The sequence below is a fragment of the Pristiophorus japonicus genome, chromosome 2, assembly GCF_044704955.1.
Source record: "Pristiophorus japonicus isolate sPriJap1 chromosome 2, sPriJap1.hap1, whole genome shotgun sequence".
Classification (NCBI taxonomy): domain Eukaryota; kingdom Metazoa; phylum Chordata; class Chondrichthyes; family Pristiophoridae; genus Pristiophorus; species Pristiophorus japonicus.
In genome coordinates this window covers 75,041,537-75,061,265 of record NC_091978.1, presented here as the reverse complement: position 1 = coordinate 75,061,265, position 19,729 = coordinate 75,041,537, and the positions used below count along the sequence as shown (strand labels likewise).

Here is a 19,729-nt window from a genome sequence, read left to right as displayed (position 1 = left end):
TTCCAAGTGTATTGACCCAGCAACAATAAAGGAATGGCGATATATACATGTCCAAATCAGGATGACATGCAACTTGAAGGTAATAAGTGTCCTCACATCATTGCTCTCGTCGTGCTCGCTGCTAGAAGTCACGGAGGGGAAAGCTCTATCAAAGTACCCTTGGTGAGTTGCTGAAGTGCATCCTACAGATCATAGGTACTGTAGCCACAGTGCACCAGTGGTGGAAGGGGTGGATATTAAAGTACAGTAGAAGCAGCATCGATCAAGTGAACTGCTCGATCCTGGATGGTGTAGAGCTTATTGGTGCCATGGCTCCACCATGCTCACAACACCGTCAATGGCAATAGGTTTTGAGGCATCACTATGTAAGCCACTCATTACAGATCACCAAGCCCCTGCCTTGTTTTAACCAATGTTGGTAGAGCTCATCCAGTTAAGCTTCTAGTCGGTGGTTGCATCAATTATGCAACCCAGGCCCGAGGAGACACCATAACCATTAGCAAGCATTGTCCTCATTTACCATGGATTTAGCTGACAATATTCCACATATTTAATGCCTTTGTCATTAAAATGCACCATTTATTAAAGCAGATTATATTTTTATTTTCAATGCTTGTCCCGTCAAATACATAAATACTTTTAATTCAATTTTTCAAGATGATATATTTTAAGACACTGATTTACAGTATGCTAAAATCTGACAATTTCAAAGAGACTAGAATATATTGTAGTGAATAATTGTGTAAGGCTCTTGGTGGCACTTTACATAATTAGCAACGATATTTTTCCTACTTTTCAACACAATTTTTAAAGTTACAAAATAAGTTTTACAGACAGCACTTTAAAAGCTTCAAGTCAGAGCCAATGATATTTGAATACCTTTACCTTCCCTCTACTGTACAGAAGGATGTCATATTGCAAACATCTCTCACAGGGTGTTACAAAAGGTAAGTTTAAACAATTAGTCATGTTTTTAATGTTAAGGCATTTTTGCTTCAAAAAAAATCAACCTCCCATAAGCAAATTTTAGAATACAAATTGTTTGGGGGGTGGATAAAATTCACAAATTTATATTGAAAATTCAAATATTGAATGTAATCTTGTTCCAAGTTCAAGTTAGGGGCTTGTATAACCATCTTAGTAATAAATTCCTTTAGCAGCATTTAAAAAAAAAGCTGAATGATTTAACTGGGGCACAAATAAAGATCTTTCCAAGACAAATTGAATACTAAATGGAACACTATTTGACTGTATAGTTCCTGCACTCACAGTATAATAAAATCTGACATCTGAGTAACACATGTACTTTGCTGTAGAGCTTCAAAATGCCTCCTCCATATGTCCCCAGTCGCAGATGTGCCAACAATCTTCCACTTGTCCTTGGATGGGACTCGGTCACAGAAAGATGGTGAGGATTATAGGAATGAGAAACGTACAGCTCCAGTTCCCAGGATTAGTGTTCCAAGATAGTATTCAATGTGAAGAGGGGAAAAGGTGACTTATTCTTTTGAACTCTTATTGATAGAATCATTGTAATAGTTCTGTTGCAAATAAATATCACTATATAGCAAAGGATTGGCCCCCTTAGGATATCCCTTGTTTTCCATAAGTGGTTTTCTGTACACTAAAATGTTGATTGTAATGAAAGAGAAAGCAACATTTACAACACAACTTCTAATATGCAGTACTTTCAATACATTTTGCAGACAGAGCAAGGCAGCAATCTAACCTCTCTCACAAAATCATAGGGGAAATTAAAACTAGGGGACATAGTCTCAGAATAAGGGGCCGCCTATTTAAAACTGAGATGAGGAGGAATTTCTTCTCAGTGGGTTGTAAATCTGTGGAATTCACTGCCCAAGAAAGCTGTGAAGGCTGGATCTTTGAATATATTTAAAGGTGGAGAGACACAGATTTTTGAGCGATAAGGGAATAAAGGGTTATGGGGAGCAGGTAGGGAACTGGAGCTGAGTCCATGATCAGATCAGCCATGATCTTATTAAATGGCGGAGCAGACTCAAGGAGTCAAATGGCCTACTCCTGTTCCTATTTCTTATGTTGTGTTCTTGTTATCAAAAGGGTAGGACTACAAGGCAATGGCAATCTAAAAACCACAGCTCAGTGAAAGGACACTTACTCCCATCACTTAGTTATTCATGTCTGGCAGTAATATATCAGTTTTCTTCAAATACAAATAAGGGCAGTAGACTGGAACTAAAATAATCCTCTCACTATTTGAGGACTGTTTCCAAAAGAGGAAAAGCTAGATTAAGCAGCAAATGTCATTGCCATATCAGAAGACATCAAGACAGATTATATTTTAGTTGCCTTTCTCCCACTACCTGTCCCAACAAATAAGGGAAAAGAAAAATACACAAAATTCTGTAGGTCACACCCCCCACCCCAAAAAAAAGCACTTATCTTTAAGCCATTTAGCTGACTTAGTGAAATTCCTCAGAGCTTTATTTTATATACAATTAGTGCAATAATTTTATTCCATAATTTGGGGAACTTAGCTTTATCCTATATGCAACACATTTTTGAATTTACTTTTAGCAGCAGCACTCTGTACTGCCAAACAGCAGACCATTTAAACCAACTACAAGATTGGTTTACTATCAAAGACACAAAAGCTTTGACTTTAACTCCACGCCTGGTGGAAACTAGTTAAAATAGAGGGGGGGGGGGGGGGGGGGGGGAGGGGAAACGGGCTTACCAAAACTATCTTCGCCCTGATCTGACTGATTGCAAATTTATACCAGCGGGGACCTCTTTAAATATGCAGGTTGGATTCCGAGGAAGTCATTGGGGCCGGATCTGCCATTTAAGCCAGCGGCCTGAGGGGGGCAGCAGTGATGGCTTCTCACCAGGCCAATTCTGCCAGGGACGGGATCAAGGGCCAGAAGTAATATAATTTCTCTTATAAAATTAAGTTTCCTTGTGGGCCAGGATCCAGCAAACCTTGGGTCTCCCTTTCCCCTGGCTTCCACTTCTCCCCCGACCGTGATCACCATTGGATCTTCCCTCTCACCACCTACTCGACTGCCAAGGGCCGTCCTGTGGATCACAGCAGATCCCTGTAGGCTGGTTTCTGTTCCTGCCCACCTGGTAGTAATTCCTAACAGGTTTGGCCGGGGGTCTGAGCCACATGTAAATGAGACACAGGGAGTCAAAATCTCTCCGTGCCTTGGTACGCGAGTTTGTCACTCGCCCAGAACCACCCACATGCACCAATCCCACCTCCACCTAAAAATCTAAGCTAATGTGTCAGCAAAGCAGTCAAAATTAATCCAAAAGTAAAATAAAAACAGAAAATGCAGGAAATCTGCAACACGCCAATCAGCATCTTTTAGAGCAGAAACAGGTTGTGGGTGGTGACCCTTTTGTAGAATTAATAAAGGAAGGCAGGAGGGCTTCTTTGTGAAGCTGACCAAAACAGAAAAACCAGATAAAGAAAAGACAGCCGGCAGGTCAAGTGTACATTAACACTTTGCCCAGAATTTTTCAGAGATCAGTTATAAATTTCATGTGAAATTAGTTAATTTCATACAAACAGTTTAAGCCATGATTTTTTGTTAACTAAAATAGTCAGTGCTTGAAAAAAATGCTCACGTACCATCACAACCCATGCACCGTGTTTGTCCAAATGTATATCAATAGATAATATTGTACTTAAAACACATTCATTAAAACAAAATATACATTTGAATTTACATATTTATCCCAAGTTCATGCATGCAGTACTGAGGATTCTATAAAGAGAAGTTTTATTTTAAATTGTCCCCAAACCAGAAGCAGCATATTTTAGACACAAGTTTGTGTGTTTACATGAAGATGAATTTGAACACACTGATCCCAAAAAACAGAAGATATATCTTAAGGATTTTTTAAAAGCTTTCCCATCTACTAGTTGAACTGGGGCAAAGATGGAGCTAATAGGACAAATAAGGAACAATAACCTCTGTTGATAATTAACTTTAGAAAAAATAATTTGGTTAGAGATTTTCTTGGCAAATATTTTAAATTTTGATGACTAAAGGAGCTACATCAGCATAGATACTTTGCATCCAAATATGCTGACTGGACATCACACTACAAATCTTAAAAGGAGCTCAAGGACAATACAGTTAGCTGTTTCTTTTCATACTAACCACTGTACTGCAAAATGCATATTGGCTCCAGTAGCACAATAATATTTGTAAATGATGGCAAATTTTCAGTTAACTTGTGAATTTAATGCCTGAAAGAATGCCCTTGAAAAGCAAAAAGGAAACAAAAGGAAATCAAATGTATTATCTTATTCAATGAGATAGCAAACATTTTTTTGGTGAAAAGTATAAGCACTCAATAAAGTTCACATTTGGGCTAGCTTGTTTTTTCATGTAGTTTTCAAGTGCCGATCCCATCAAATGTGATCTAATGTGTGTGGACGGATGTATAGCATCATTGTGGCTGTAAAATGTGTTTTTTTTTTTTTTAAATTGAATTATTTTATACTATGACTTTTGAAATAGACTTGCATATTTACATTCAAACTTGCAAGAGTGGCTTTTTTCCCAAGCTGACCTCAAAATATAAAAGGGATCAATATTACCTTCTAAACAAAATAGTTCAAGTTTGTGATAGTTGTGTGAAATTCTGAAATTATCCTAAAGCTAAGAAACAGATTGTGAACAGGTTTACAGAAATGGAGAATCCCCTCAAAAGGGTTTCTCTGTTTGTACCAGGAACACAACATATCACAGGACAAACAAGAATTTTAGTTTGCAAAAATAAGCGCATCATCTGCAAAACCTGCATTTATCCATGTAAGAGACCATGATCATTACAAGTTTTCCACAGGCTGGGTTATAAAAGATTTACTACTGTTCTTGCTGGTAGTAATACCACTAACCAACCAATTTCCTCAATTATCCGATGCAAAATGTTCATCTACTGAATGGCTTGCCCATCCTTTTCTTTCGCTATTGGCAGAAAAAATGCTGAGAGAACAACTAATTGGAGGCAGACAAAAAGCAGGGTCAGGCAGAGTCAGCATGGATTTATGAAGGGGAAGTCATGTTTGAAAATTTTTCTGGAGTTCTTTGAGGAGGTAACGAACAAGGTGGATAAAGAGGAACCAGTGGATGTGGTGTATTTGGACTTCCAGAAAGCATTTGACAAGGTGCCACATAAAAGGTTACTGCACAAGATAAAAGTTCACTGGGTGGGGGTAATATATTAGCATGGATAGAGGATTGGCTAACTAACAGAGAACAGAGATTCAGGATAAATGGTTCATTCTCTGGTTGGCAACCAGTAACTAGTGGGATGCCGCAGGGATCAGTGTTGGGACGCCAACTATTTACAATCTATATTAATGACTTGGAAAAAGGGATTGAGCGTAACGTAGCCAAGTTTGCTGACGATACAAAGATGGAAGGAAAAGCAATGTGTGAGAAGGGCACAAAAAATCTGCAAAAAGACAGACAGGCTAAGTGAGTGGGCAAAAATTTGACAGATGGAATATAGGGCCCAAGTTTCCACAAGAAAAAAAACGGGCGCCCCTCCAAGCTGGGCGCCCGTTTTTCGCGCCTAAAAAAATCTTCGGTATTCTCCACCGACTTACAGGTCCTGTGGCACTCGGCGCAGCCGGCACGAGCTGTGGGGGGGGGCGGAGCCAGGTCCCTGCGCTGAAAACAGTGCCGGGACCTCTGCACATGCGCGCTACAGTCGGCACGCAAGTGCAGTAGCTCCAGGCACCGAACTGTGTGGGAGGGGCCCGAAGCACGCAGCCCCTATCCCTGGCTGAATGGCCTCACTGGGGCTGCGTGAATGAGGCTCCTCCCACGGCCAGCTCCTGCTCCCCCACCCCCCGCCGACCAGACCCGACCCCCGCTCCCCCCCCCCGACACCCGCTCCCCCCCCGCCCCGACCGAAACCCGCTCCCCCCCCACCCGCTCTCCCCACCCCGCCCCGACCCCCGAGACCCGCTCCACCCCGCCCCGACCGAGACCCACTCCCCCCCGCCCGAGACCCGATCTCCCCCCCCCCCACCCGCTCCTGTTCCCCTCCCTCCCCTCCCTCTCCCCTTCTCTCTCTCCCCCCCTCTCTCAGCGGCATGAACAGCTGCAGAATTCTCCCTGGCTGAAGCACTTTCACACAGGTAGGAAGATGGTTTATTTAATCTTTTCGTGGCTTATAAATGTTTATTCAGGTTGGATTTATTTGTATAATATTTGTAGAAGTATAAATAAGGATTTATTGTCGAATTTAATGAGTTCCCTTCCCCCCACCTCGTTCTGGACGCCTAATTTGTAACCTGCGCCTGATTTTTTAATGTGTAGAACAGGTTTTTTCAGTTCTACAAAAATCTTCACTGGCGCCATTCTACTTTAGTTTGGAGTACATTTTCACTGTGGAAACTTTCAAATCAGGCGTCAGTGGCCGGACACGCCCCCTTTTGAAGAAAAAATTCTGTTCTAAACTAGAACTGTTCTACCTGACTAGAACTGCAGAAAAAAAATGTGGAGAATTGCGATTTCTAAAATAGTCCGTTCTCCACCAGTTGCTCCTAAAAATCAGGCGCGAATCATGTGGAAACTTGGGCCCATAATGTTGGAAAATGTACGGTTATGCACTTTGGCAGAAAAAAAAAATCAAAGAGCAAGTTATTATTTAAAATGGAGAAAGATTGCAAAGTGCCACAGTACAGCAGGACCTGGGGGTACTGGTGCATGAAAAACAAAAGGATAGTATGCAGGTACAGCAAGTGATCAGGAAGGCCAAGGGTATCTTGGCCTTTATTGCAAAGGGGATGGAGTATAAAAGCAGGGGAGGCTTGCTACAGCTATATAAGGTATTGGTGAGGCCATGCCTGGAACACTGCGTGCAGTTTTGGTTTCCATATTTACGAAAGGATAGGATATACTCGCTTTGGAGGCGGTTCACTAGGTTGATTCCAGGGATGAGGGGGTTGACGTATGAGGAAAGGTTGCGTAGGTTGGGCCTCTACTCATTGGAATTCAGAAGAATGAGGTGATCTTATCAAAACGTATAAGATTATGAGGGGGCTTGACAAGGTGGATGCAGAGAGGATGTTTTCACTGATGGGGGAGACTAGAATTAGAGGGCACGACCTTAGAATAAGGGGCCGCACATTTAAAACAGAGATGAGGAGAAATTTCTTCTCAGGAGGGTTGTAAATCTGTGGAATTTGCTGCCTCAGAGAGCTGTGGAAGCTGGGACATTGAATAAATTTAAAACAGAAATAGACAGTTTCTTAAACGATAAGGGGATAAGGGGTTATGGGGAATGGGCGGGGAAATGGAGCTGAGTCCATGATCAAATCAGCCATGATCTTATTGAATAGCGGAGCAGGCTCGAGGGGCCGTATGGCCTACTCCTGTTCCTATTTCTTATGTTCTTATGTAACTCTACCTAAATAAAAAAAGAGACGAATTAGCACCATTGCCAACCTGCACCTTAACAGCTTTCTTACTGACACGAGGAGAAATACGAGGGGTCGATTTTCACTCCCAGATGGGAACATGGCCTAGTGAGTGGTCAGCCCAGCTGGGAACAGTAACATGGAGTTACATGGAACTGGCCGATTTAACTGATGGGCCACATTTGCATGCCACTTGCCGACCAAAATGGGCGAGAGGTTGGAGTGAAATGGCGCTCTCCCTCCGTGCAAGATTGGGGAGGCCCTCACGCCAGCAGTTTGAAAGGATGGCTGGGGAGCATCCGCTGGTGTGCAACGTCGAAAAAAGTTCTCCCGCCCAAGATTCATCCGAGTGGTCCTCCGCTCCTGCAGGAGAAAAGATCGGCGCATGGAAGCAGGTCTTACCTGGATGGTAGGTATGAAGACCTGCAAATTCTTTTGCAGCAATTTTGTTTGAAAGGATCCTTTGAAAGGTTTGTTTTTTTATTTGTTGAACATTTTTTTTGCGTTCCCCCCCCTCCCTGGGCTCGACTCCAGTCTCGGCATTACTTTGTCAAGGATTGCATTTGCCGCCCAGAATCCCCGTGTAATGCCCAATCTTTTCGCTGGATATTTCTTCCCCTATTTTTTTCACCAAACTTCCGCCCAAAGTATCGTCCGGATCTTAGTGGTCTTTTCGACAGTAAGTGGCTTTGATCAAATTCGCACCCAAAGACATTCACATTATGCACCTCATCACCGCTCGAGCTGTCACACTGTTCAGTTTATAAAAATATTAAAACTGGACATTCAAATCAGATTAGGAAAATTGATGACTGCGGCAATGAGTTTGTGTACACTGTTATGAGCACACAAAATTACATTAAACCCCATTAACAATCTAAGCTGGAAATAAATGTGTGTAAATCTGTCTGATTCAATGGTTTGGATTTGCAGAATTAAACATCTAGTTGACTGATTGAATCTAAAAAGGAAGGTCTTTTACCAATAGGTTTAGATTAAAGTAATAACATGCTGAAGACTAATCTACAGGGGTTGAAAAATAACCCATGTTCATAGTCCTGGACTTCTCAATTTACCATCCAAACTAATTCTAAGAGATTCAGCAATACATTGATGTCTAAATTGACACCATACCACAAGTAAGATTATGTAAACAGTCGAAGATCTATTATTCTGTACTTCTGATTTTGTCTTTTATGCAATACTTGAAGTGATGCTCAATTTAGAGTACAGAAAAGATTGGACTTCTGAAAAATTGTTGTAGCATACAAGAAATAAATAAAATTTCCAGGACTGATGAGCATGAACACCATTTTCAACCCCGTTAGGTGATATAAACTGATGTCAAATAGACACCAATAAAAATGTTAAACTACAAAAGGGTCTCCCATCCAGCTTCAAAAGAACCCAGCTCCTGCGAGGTATGTATTGGCTTCCAGAATCAGTGCTTTTGCGTAGACGGACATCGAATAGTAAAGAGTAAGAAAATCCTGTGTACTGAAGATTGTATCGGACAGTGCAAACCCCAACATGGATGGAATAAAGCCTCGACCATATTCAACCATCCACGTCCCGGCGCTCCAGTGAATGGATGTGGCCTCGCCTATAGAATGGACTATAGTGTCACCTGTGGAAATAAAAAACAGGTCATATTTTACCGTGATTGAGCAGAGTTCTTTAACTGGTATCCAAAAAGTGAACATTCAACCCATTTGGAATTCTGGTGTGTCTCTTCATTTGAAACAAGAGATTGGGGAATTTATGAATTGGCTGGTATAATTAACACTGATCATGCCCCAAATCAGGGGTGTCCAAGTTTTTTGTCTGTGGGCTACAATGGGCAGATTGCCCATCCATTGTACAACCTGCCTGATTTTCACCCCATTGACTACAAGGAGCGGGCGATCCGTTCCGCCAGATTATGCCCAGAAGGTGAAAGTGAAAATTACCAAGTTTAAATCCATATTCCTATTAAATTTGTTTATAACAGTTAATTACTGACATTAACTGAACTTGATGATCTGATTTGGAATATCCAGAGGACATGAAGCGTGCTTGGTAGATATGCCTTCTTTATGATTTATTGTAGGCATCCCTGCCATTTATTGCCCATCTCTAGCTGTCCTGAGAAGGTGGTGATGGGCTGTCTTCCTGAACCACTGCGTGTAGCCGATAAAAGGGCAGTTAAGAGTTAACCAAGTGGGTGCGGGACTGGAATCGCAGAATCGTAGAAATTTATGGCACAGAAAGAGACCATTCAGCTCATCATGTCTGTGTTGGATATAGGTCAGATTGGTAAAGTTGGCAGTTTCCTGCCATAAAAAGCACATTAGTGAACCACTTGGATTTTTACGACAATTCGAACGGCTTCAGAGTCACTTTTACTTATGCTAGTTTTGTTTAATTTTCAGATTTTCTTTTTTAAAAAGAGGAATTCAAATTCCCAAACTGCCACGGTGGGATTTGAACTCATGTTCTCTGGATTATTAATCTCAGCTTCTGTATTACCAGGCCTGTAACATAACCACTACACTATGGTACCCCATAGAGCATCCGTTTCAAATGTTTGTAAGCTACTTTAAGAGGTAGACAACTTAGCTGGAAGGAGCCGAAATCCTGCGAATGCCCGAGCTGTGGATAACGCCGCCACATCTAAAAAATTGACACCTCTGCTTATGAACATAAGAAATAGGAGCAGGAGTAGGCTATTTCGCCCCTCGATCCTGTGCAGCCATTCAAGAAGATCATGGCTGATCTGATCATGGACTCAGCTACTCATCCCTGCCCGCTCCCCGTAACCATTTACTCCCTAAATTGCTCAAAAATCTGTCCATCTCCACCTTAAATATATTCAATGACCCAGCCTCCACAGCTCTCCGGGGCAGAGAATTCCACAGATTTACAGCCCACTGAGAAGAAATTCCTCCTCAGTTTTAAATGGACGACCCCTTATTCTAAAACTATGCCCCCTAGTTCCAGATTCCCCCATGAGTGGAAACATCCTCTCTGCATCTACCTTGTCAAGCCCTGTCATTATCTTATATGTCTCAATAAGATCACCTCACATTTTTCTGAACTCCAATGAGTATAAGCTCAACCTTTCTTCATAAGTCAACCCCTTCATCTCAGGAATCAACCGAGAGAACCTACTCTGAACTGCCTCCAATGCAAGTATATCCCTCCTTAAATCATCATCATCATCATAGGCAGTCCCTCTGAATCGAGGAAGATTTGCTTCCACTCTTAACATGAGTTCTTAGGTGGTTGTACAGTCCAATATGAGAACCAGTCTCGATCACAGGTGGGACAGATAGTCGTTGAGGGAAGGAGTGGTTTGCCGCACGCTCTCTCCGCTGCCTGCACTTGATTTCTGCATGCTCTCGGCGACGAAACTCGAGCTGCTCAGCGTCCTCCCGGATGCACTTCCTCCACTTAGGGCAGTCTATGGCCAGGGACTCCCAGGTGTCAGTGGGGATGTCCCACTTTATCAGGGAGGCTTTGAGGGTGTCCTTGTAACGTTTCCGCTGCCCACCTTTGGCTCATTTGCCATGAAGGAGTTCCGAGTAGAGAGCTTGCTTTGGGAGTCTCGTGTCTGGCATGCGAACTATGTGGCCTGCCCAGCGGAGTTGATCAAGTGTGGTCAGTGCTTCAATGTTAGAGATGTTGGCCTGGTCGAGGACGCCAAAGTTCGTGTGTCTGTCCTCCCAGAAGATTTGTAGGATCTTGCGGAGACACCGTTGGTGGTATTTCTCCAGCGACTTGAGGTGTCTACTGTACATGATCCATGTCTCTGAGCCATACAGGAGGGCAGTTATTATTACAGCCCTGTAGACCATGAGCTTAGTGGCAGTTTTGAGGGCCTGGTCTTCACTCTTTTCCTCGGGCGGCTGAAGGCTGCACTGGCGCACTGGAGGCGGTGTTGGATCTCGTCGTCAATGCCTGCTCTTGTTGATAGGAGGCTCCCGAGATAATGAGAAGTGGTCCATGAATCTTGATGACTGGGGGGGCCGTGCTGTGCGGTGAGGACCTTTGTCTTACTGATGTTTAGCGCAAGGCCCATGCTTTCGTACGCCTCCGTAAATACGTCGACTATGTCCTGGAGTTCAGCCTTTATGTACACAGACGCAGGCGGCGTCCGCGTACTGTAGCTCGACAAGAGGTGGATGGTCCTGGACCTGAGACGGCAAAGGTTGAACAGCTTCCCATTGGTTCTGTAGTTTAGTTCCACTCTAGCAGGGAGCTGGTTGACTGTAAGGTGGAGCATGGCAGCGAGGAAGAATGAAGAGGGGGTTGGGCGATGACACCACCCTGTTGGACCCCGGTCTGGACGTGGATTTCGTCTGTGATGGATCCGTTGGTAAGCATCACGGCCTGCATGTCGTCATAAGGAGACCAAAACTGTATGCAGTAGTCTAGGTGTGGCCTCACCAATACCCTGTACAGTTGTAGCAGGACTTCTCTGCTTTTATACTCCATACCCCTTGTAATAAAGGCCAAGATTCCATTTGCCTTCCTGATTACTTGCTGTACCTGCATACTAACTTTTTGTTTTTCATGCACAAGATCCCCAGGTCCCTTTGTACTGCAGCATTTTGTAATTTTTCTTCATTTAAATAATAATTTGCTTTTTTATTTTTTCTGGCAAAGTGGATAACCTCACACTTTCCCACATTATACTCCATCTGCCAAAATTTTGCCCACTTAGCCTGCCTATATCCCTTTGCAGATTTTTTGTGTCCTCCTCACAACTTGCTTTCCCATCCATCTTTGTATCATCAGCAAACTTGGCTACATTACACTTGGTCCCTTCATCCAAATCATTAATATAGATTGTAATATAAGCACCCCACTAGTCACTGTTTGACAACCGGAAAATGACCCATTTATCCCAACTCTCTGTTTTCTGTTAGTTAGCCAATCCTCTATCCATGCCAATATATTACCCCCAACCCCATGAACTTTTATTTTGTGCAGTCAACCTTTTATGTGGCACCTTATCGAATGCCTTCTGGAAATCCAAATACACCACATCCACTGGTTCCCCCTTATCCACCCTGCTCATTACATCCTCAAAGATCTCCAGTAAATTTGTCAAACATGATTTCCCTTTCATAAAACCATGCGGACTCTGCTTGACTATTATACTTTTCCAAATGCCCTGCTACTTCTTCCTTAATAATGGACTCCAGCATTTTCACAAAGACAGATGTTAAGCTAACTGGTCTATAGTTTCCTGCTTTCTGCCTGCCTCCTTTTTTTAAAAAAATAGGGGAGTTACATTTGCGGTTTTCCAATCCGCTGGGACCGCTTCAGAATCCAGGGAATTTTGGTAGATTACAACCAATGCATCCACTATCTCTGCAGCCACTTCTTTTAAAACCCTAGGATGCATGTCAGGGTTATAGAAACATAGAAATTTACAGCGCAGGAGGCCATTTTGGCCTTTGGTCAGCAGTCCTAAAGGTTACATATAAACCTATGAGCAATGACAGAAAGACAAAGAGCACCCATCCCAAACCAGTCTGCCTCACACAACTACGACATCCCTTTTACTGAAACATTCTACACTTCACCCCAACCGGAGCCATGTGATCTCCTGGGAGAGGCAAAAACAGATTAAAAACCCAGGCCAATTTAGGGAGAAAAATATCTGGTAAAAGTTCTCTCCGACCCATCCACGCAATCTAAACTAGTCCAGGAGATCACCCTGGCCGTATTCGATTCCCTGCAGTACTTACCGTTATATTTGTGCCGTCCAACAAAAGATCATCCAGTATAACCCAAATTACCAGCACTAGGTCCTGCAGGTTACTGCACTTTAAGTGCCCATCCAACCATCTCTTAAAAGTGGTGAGGGTTTCTGCATCCACCACTCTTCCAGGCAGCAAATTCCAGATCCTCACAACCCTCTGCGTAAAGAAGCCCCCCCTCAAATCCCCTATAAATCTTCCACCAACCACCTTAAAACTATACCCCTTTGTAATAGACCAATAGAAATAGGCTCTTACTATCCACTATATCCAGGTCCCTCAATATTTTGTAAACCTCAATAAGGTCTCCTCTCAACCTCCTCTGACCCAATGAGAACAAACCCAGCCTATCCAATCTGTCCTCATAACTAAGATTCTCCATTCCAGGCAGCATCCTAGTAAATCTCCTGTATGATGTAGAGGAATGTTTAATAGTTTAAACACCCTGCTGGTGCCTGTTAGGAGCACATTCTTCCACCCACATTTTTCTTCTCAAAGTTGGGATACTTATTTACATTTTGGTTAAAACCAATAATTTCAGGTGAATCAGTGAGCTAACAATATTGGAATAAGTTTTTAAAAAAAAGCTGTGTTCAACCAGTTACAGTATTTTACAAACCAGAACTGGAACAACATTACAGTATAAGAAATGGTACACAAGGAATATTGCAGAAATACTGCAGGAGGTTCCTTTCCCAATAAATTCATTTTGAGTTGGAGAGAGGGGATTTGTTGGCGGAAGTGATTCTTCCTGTTGTACAATGCCGAGTGTAATAGTAAAACCTTTAACTGTAATGGAGTGTTGAAGACCACCTGGCAACTAATAATAACTTTTATTTATAAAGCACCTTTAACATAGTAAAACATCCCAAGGCGCTTCACAATAGTGTTACAAGACAAAACAGATACATTTGACACTGAGCCACAAAAGAAGAAATTAATGTAGATCACCAAAATCTTGTTTAAAGAGGTAGGTTTTAAGCAGCGTCTTAAAGAAGGAAAGAGAGGTAGAGAGGCAGAGAGGTTTAGAGAGGGAGTTCCAGAGCTTCCAAATACCTGAAGGCACAGCCACCGATGTCTGAGCAGTTATAATGAGGGATGTTCAAGAGGGCAGAATTTGAGGAGCGCAGACATCCTTGTGGGGTTGAGGCCGAAAAAGATTAGAGATAGGGAGGGACAAGGCCATGGAGTGACTTGTAAACAAGGATGAGAATTTTGAAATCGAGGCATTGTTTAACCGGGAGCCAATGTAGGTCAGAAAACGCAGGTGTGATGGGTGATCATGACTTGGTGCGAATTAGTACATGGGTTGCTGAGTTTTAGATGACCTCAAAGTTTATGTAATGTAAAATGTGGGAGGCCAGCCAGGAGTGAGTTGGAGTGGTCAAGTCTAGAGGTAACAAAGGCATGAATCAAGGGATCAAGGGGTATGGAGAGAAAGCAGGAAAGGGGTACTGAGGTGAATGATCAGCCAGATCTTATTGAATGGTGATGCAGGCTCGAAGGGCCGAATGGCCTACTCCTGGACCTATTTTCCATGTTTCTATGAATGAGGGTTTCAGCAGCAGAAGAGCTGAGGCAGGGACGAAGGCTGGCAATGTTATGGAGGGGGAAAAAGGTGGTTTTGGTTATGCCGCAGATATGGGGCTGGAAACTCATTTCAGGGTCAAATATGACACCTAGGTTGCAAACAGTCGTGTTCACCCTCAGATTCATGTTAGAGAGAGGGATGGAGTCAGTGGTTCGGGAACGCAGTTTGTACTGGGGATCAAAGATAATGGCTTCGGTCTTCCAAATATTTAATTGGATAACATTTCTGCTCATCCAGTACTGGATGTCAGACAAGCAATCTGACAATTTAGATACAAGGTAGGGGTCGAGAGAAGTGGTGGAGAGGTAGAGCTGGTGTTGTCAGCGTACGTGTGGAAACTGACTCCATGTTTTCTGACGATATCTCCAAGGGGATACTAAGAATAACTAATAATACTAATAACTAAGAATACAATCCTTTACTGCCTTTAGAAAATACATTCCTCCTTGCTACTTTCTGACAAATTCTGGACAATTAAAATCCCCATGATTAATATTCTGGCCTTTTTGATACCTCCCTAATCTACAAATACATTTCGCTATCTGTTTCCTCCCTCTCTGCAACCTCCTCCAGTTCTACAACTCTCAAGATCTGCGCTTCTCCAATTCTGGACTCTTGTGCATCCCGTTTTCATAGCTCTACAATTGACGGCTGTAAATCCTACCTGTTTGACCAAACACATGTCCCAGTATCTTTTTACTTGGCTCAATGTCAAATTTTGTCCGATAAGCTCACGTGAAGCGCCTTGGGATGTTTGACTATATTAAAAGGAACTATATAAATGCAAGTTGTTGTTGTCCTGGTTAAGATAATTGTCAAAAGTATCAGGAGAATGAGAGAATAATTTTTTTTTTTTAAAAACACAAGTTGTCACGATCTGGAATGCACTGCCTGAAAGGATGGTGGAAGCAGATTCAATTGCAACTTTCAAAAAGGAATTGGATATGTACTTGAAAAGGAAAAAATTGTACAGCTGTGGGGAAGAGTAGGGGAGTGGGACTAATTGGATAGCTCTTTCAAAGTGTAGGCTCAGGAACGATGGGCTAAATAGCCCCCTTTTGTGCTGTATTATTTTATGATTCTAGACCTATTACAAATGAATATAGAATCATAGAATGATACAGCACAAAAGGGGGCCATATAGCCCATCATACCTCTGCTGGAAGAAAAAGTAAAATTTATGTTGGACATAGGCAAAATACATCTGCAGTTAGGAAAGGATTACCAGGGTACTGACAGGGCAAGTAGAATGGTGGCAAGGAGACAAGAACTTCCCTATATCTTGAAATACAAATACACAAACCTACCTGGATAAAATATTTCACTTTTAGTTGTCCCTTCTTTCCACTGTTGAAAAGTTCCTGAGATAATAGTGTCGGACACTTCAGCCCAGTATCGACCTAGAATTTCAGGTAAAAATAATCTTAATCCATTTAGCATACATGTGTAAGCAAAACTCTGCATGAAACAAGCAGTCTCATCTCCATTTAAAATTTGAAAACCACATGAAATGCAACATTTAAAAAATCTTGTATATAAATACAAATATATAAAAGTTCTGAGAACTATCCAGCACCACAAAACTAATCATGAATTTTACAAATGTTCTTCATAGATTCTCTCTATTTGATTCATTATCCCTAATCATAAAGGCAATGGAGGGGAACTAGCTGGTTGCATAATATTACTGAACTGTATTAACATAGAAACATAGAAAATAGGTGCAGGAGTAGGCCATTCGAGTCTGCACCACCATTCAATAGGATCATGGCTGATCATTCCCTCAGTACCCCTTTCCTGCTTTCTCGCCATACCCCTTGATCCCTTTAGCCGCAAGGGCCATATCTAACTCCCTCTTGAATATATTCAATGAACTGGCCTCAACAACTCTCTGCGGTAGGGAATTCCACAGGTTAACTCCTCGAACTAGGCGATACTCAATTTTCAGGGACTATCTAGGCTTCTAAGTTAGCTTTGCATGTGGAGTTGTATGAAAATAAAATTAACTTAAACAGAGGATTGGGATGGATAGTTGTGCAATTGGTTTCAGCGAGCAATTCTTCTCAACGATCCCAAATAACAGACCATGAGACTATTATGGAAAAGGGTTTTCTGGGCTTAAAGGACTTTTCCTTTCCTTAATAATTCACATGTCACATGTGTGTGCTTGACCCCTTTCTTCAGGTGAAATATAATAAATATCCAACAGGAAAAAGCCTCATACTGTGGTTACACAAAGCTTCAGAGGGCAAATTGAATCATAATTCTGAAAGCAAAGTATATTCAAGCTAATTTGAGGAGCTCTGAACTGGTGTCCAGGTATACAAGATTCAGCTCAAAGGTTAGCTTTACACCAGTGTTCATTCAAATGCACGATTATATAACAGATTCAAAGATATGAATATATTTTACATCAGATGCCACAAAATGTTTCCTTACATCAACAGTAATTATGTAATTGGAAATGGATTGCCAGGAAACTCAGGATTGGTCCCAGTGCCATGTACTAGGGCACGGTATAGATTAGACATTTCAATCTGTGGCTAGACAGGTGGTGTACAAGAGAGGCAGTTGGATTGCAACGACATTAGGATTAGCTTTGGGGCAGGGAAGCTCGACACACTGGATGGGTTTCACCTAAACTGAGCTGGTACTAAAGTCCATGCCAAAAGCAGTGGGGAAGGATTCAAAAACTTGTATGGTGTGATGATGGGTGGGAGAGGGAGAATCCTATCCCGCATCGGTCCCATTCACTTATCTCCCTGTCCTTGCTGACTTAAACTGTTCCTGTCCCCCAGCAACTCCAATTTACAATTCCCATCATCGAGTTTAAGTCCCTCCATGGCTTCGCATCTCCTCAACTAACATTCTCCAGCCCTAAAACTCCAACTCCCTGACTCTGGCCGGTTTTGCAAACCTCCCTCCCCTTCGGCTGACCATGGAGACCCTTGTTAAAACTAATTTCTTTGACCAAACTTTTGGTCACCTCTCCCACTATCTTATTCTTTGGCTCGGTCTCCATTTTTTGTTTGATTATGCTTGTGAAGTGCCTTGGGACATTCTGCTATGTTAAAAGGTGCTAGATAAAAGGCAAACTGTTGTTGTTGAAATGGCCATGGATGTGAATGTGAAAAGCACATTCAAGAACTTGAGAGTAAGGAGTTGGAGATGGGGAGATAGTTTGCTAGCAGAGAGGTTGAAAGTAATCTTTTTTGAGGAGTGGGTTTATGATGGTGGTTTATAAAAAGGACAGTCCCCAAGAAGAAGCAATGATTTACAATATCAGCTAATGTGTGGAGATAGATACAGAAATTGGGTGTCAGTAGTTTAGTGGGAATGAGGTCAAGGAAGGAGGAGGTGGATCTTGTGGATGAGATGAGCTTGGAGGAGGCTAGGGCACAGGAGTGGTAAATAGCAGAAGCAGCTGAGTGAATGGCCTCCAAGTTGGTGACGAAGAGGTCCATGAGCTTCTCGCACTTGTTGCTAGAGATGATGGTCGGAGGTGATAGAGGACAGGGGTTTAAGTAGAGGATTGGTAGTGGAAAAAAAGCTAGGGGTTATCTTTGCTCTCCAGATGATGCTAGAGTAATGGGTGGTTTTGGCAACGGAGAGTGAATCCTGATGTAACAGAGCAATGGGCTTTTATAAGCACATAAGTAAAAGGACAGCCAAGGAAGAGACTAAACCACTTGGAGAATGTAGAAATATTCAAAAGTTCACTGCATTAACAAGTTAATAGAATTAAATGGTCATCAGACCGTGATCATTTGCATTCCAGAATACTGAGAGGGTTGATACATGTTGATTTTCCAAAAATCTCAGAAAATGGGAATAATGCCAAAGGACTGCAGCATCGCAAATATTATACCAATTTTCAAAAAAGGCAAAAGGGATAAACTAGGAAATTATAGACCAATTCGCCTCGTGTGTTTGGGCAAACACCTAGACTATAATATGGAATAAATCAGTGAATATTTAGAAAGTTTTTTGATGAGGCAATAGGCTTGCCAGCAAAGTTGAAGCCCATGGAATAAAAGGGACAGCGGCAGCATGGATACAGCATGAACATCCCTCATTATAACTGCTCAGCCATCGGTGGCCGTGCCTTCAGCTGTTTGGGCCCAAAGCTCTGGAACTCACTCCCTCAACCTCTCCACCTCCTTTAAGACGCTCCGTAAAACCTACCTCTTTAACCAAGCTTTTTGGTCATAAGAACATAAGAAATAGGAGCAGAAGTAGGCCATTTGGCCCCTCGAGCCTGCTCCGCCATTCAATAAGATCATGGCTGATCTGATCATGGTCTCAGCTCCACTTCTTTATCACTCAAAAATCTGTCTATCTCCACCTTAAATATATTCAATAACCCAGCCTCCACAGCTCTGTGGGGCAGAGAATTCCATAGATTTACAACCCTCTAATAGAAGAAATTTCTCCTCATCTCAGTTTTAAATGGGTGGCCCCTTATTCTATGACTATGTCCCCTAGTTTTAGTTTCCCGCATGAGTGGAAATATCCTCTCTGCATCCACCTTGTCGAGCCCCCTCATTATCTTTATGTTTCAATAAGATCACCTCTCATTCTTCTGAACTCCAATGTGTATGGGCCCAACCTACTCAACCTATCCTCATAAGTCAACCTCCTCATCTCTGGAAACAACCTAGTGAACCTTCTCTGAACAGTCTCCAATGCAAGTATATCCTTCCTTAAATACGGAGACCAAAACTGTACACTGTACTCTGCCTTAATTTCTTCTTTTGTGGCTCGGTGTCAAATTTATCTGTTTTGTCTTGTAACACTGTTGTACAGTGCCTTGGGACTATGTTAAAGGCGCTATATAAATAAGTTATTACTATTATGGATACGAAATTGGCTAAGTGACAGGAAACAGAGTAGCAGTGAACGGTTGTTTTTTGGACTGGAGGAAGGTACACAGTGGTGTTCTCCAGGGGTTGGTACTAG

General features: G+C 42.3%; 1 protein-coding gene across 1 annotated transcript in view; it reads right to left on the bottom strand.

The window, feature by feature from the left end:
* Positions 1 to 7,891: 7,891 nt before the first annotated feature.
* sigmar1 (sigma non-opioid intracellular receptor 1) overlaps positions 7,892 to 19,729 on the bottom strand; it is a 33,392-nt gene continuing 21,554 nt past the window's right edge. The window contains exons 3-4 of the mRNA XM_070862393.1: positions 16,078 to 16,170; positions 7,892 to 9,056 (exon numbers count right to left, since the gene is read on the bottom strand). Of these exons, the coding sequence (XP_070718494.1) occupies positions 8,827 to 9,056; positions 16,078 to 16,170 (323 nt within the window). The 3' untranslated portion in view covers positions 7,892 to 8,826. The remainder of the gene's footprint in view (positions 9,057 to 16,077; positions 16,171 to 19,729) is intronic.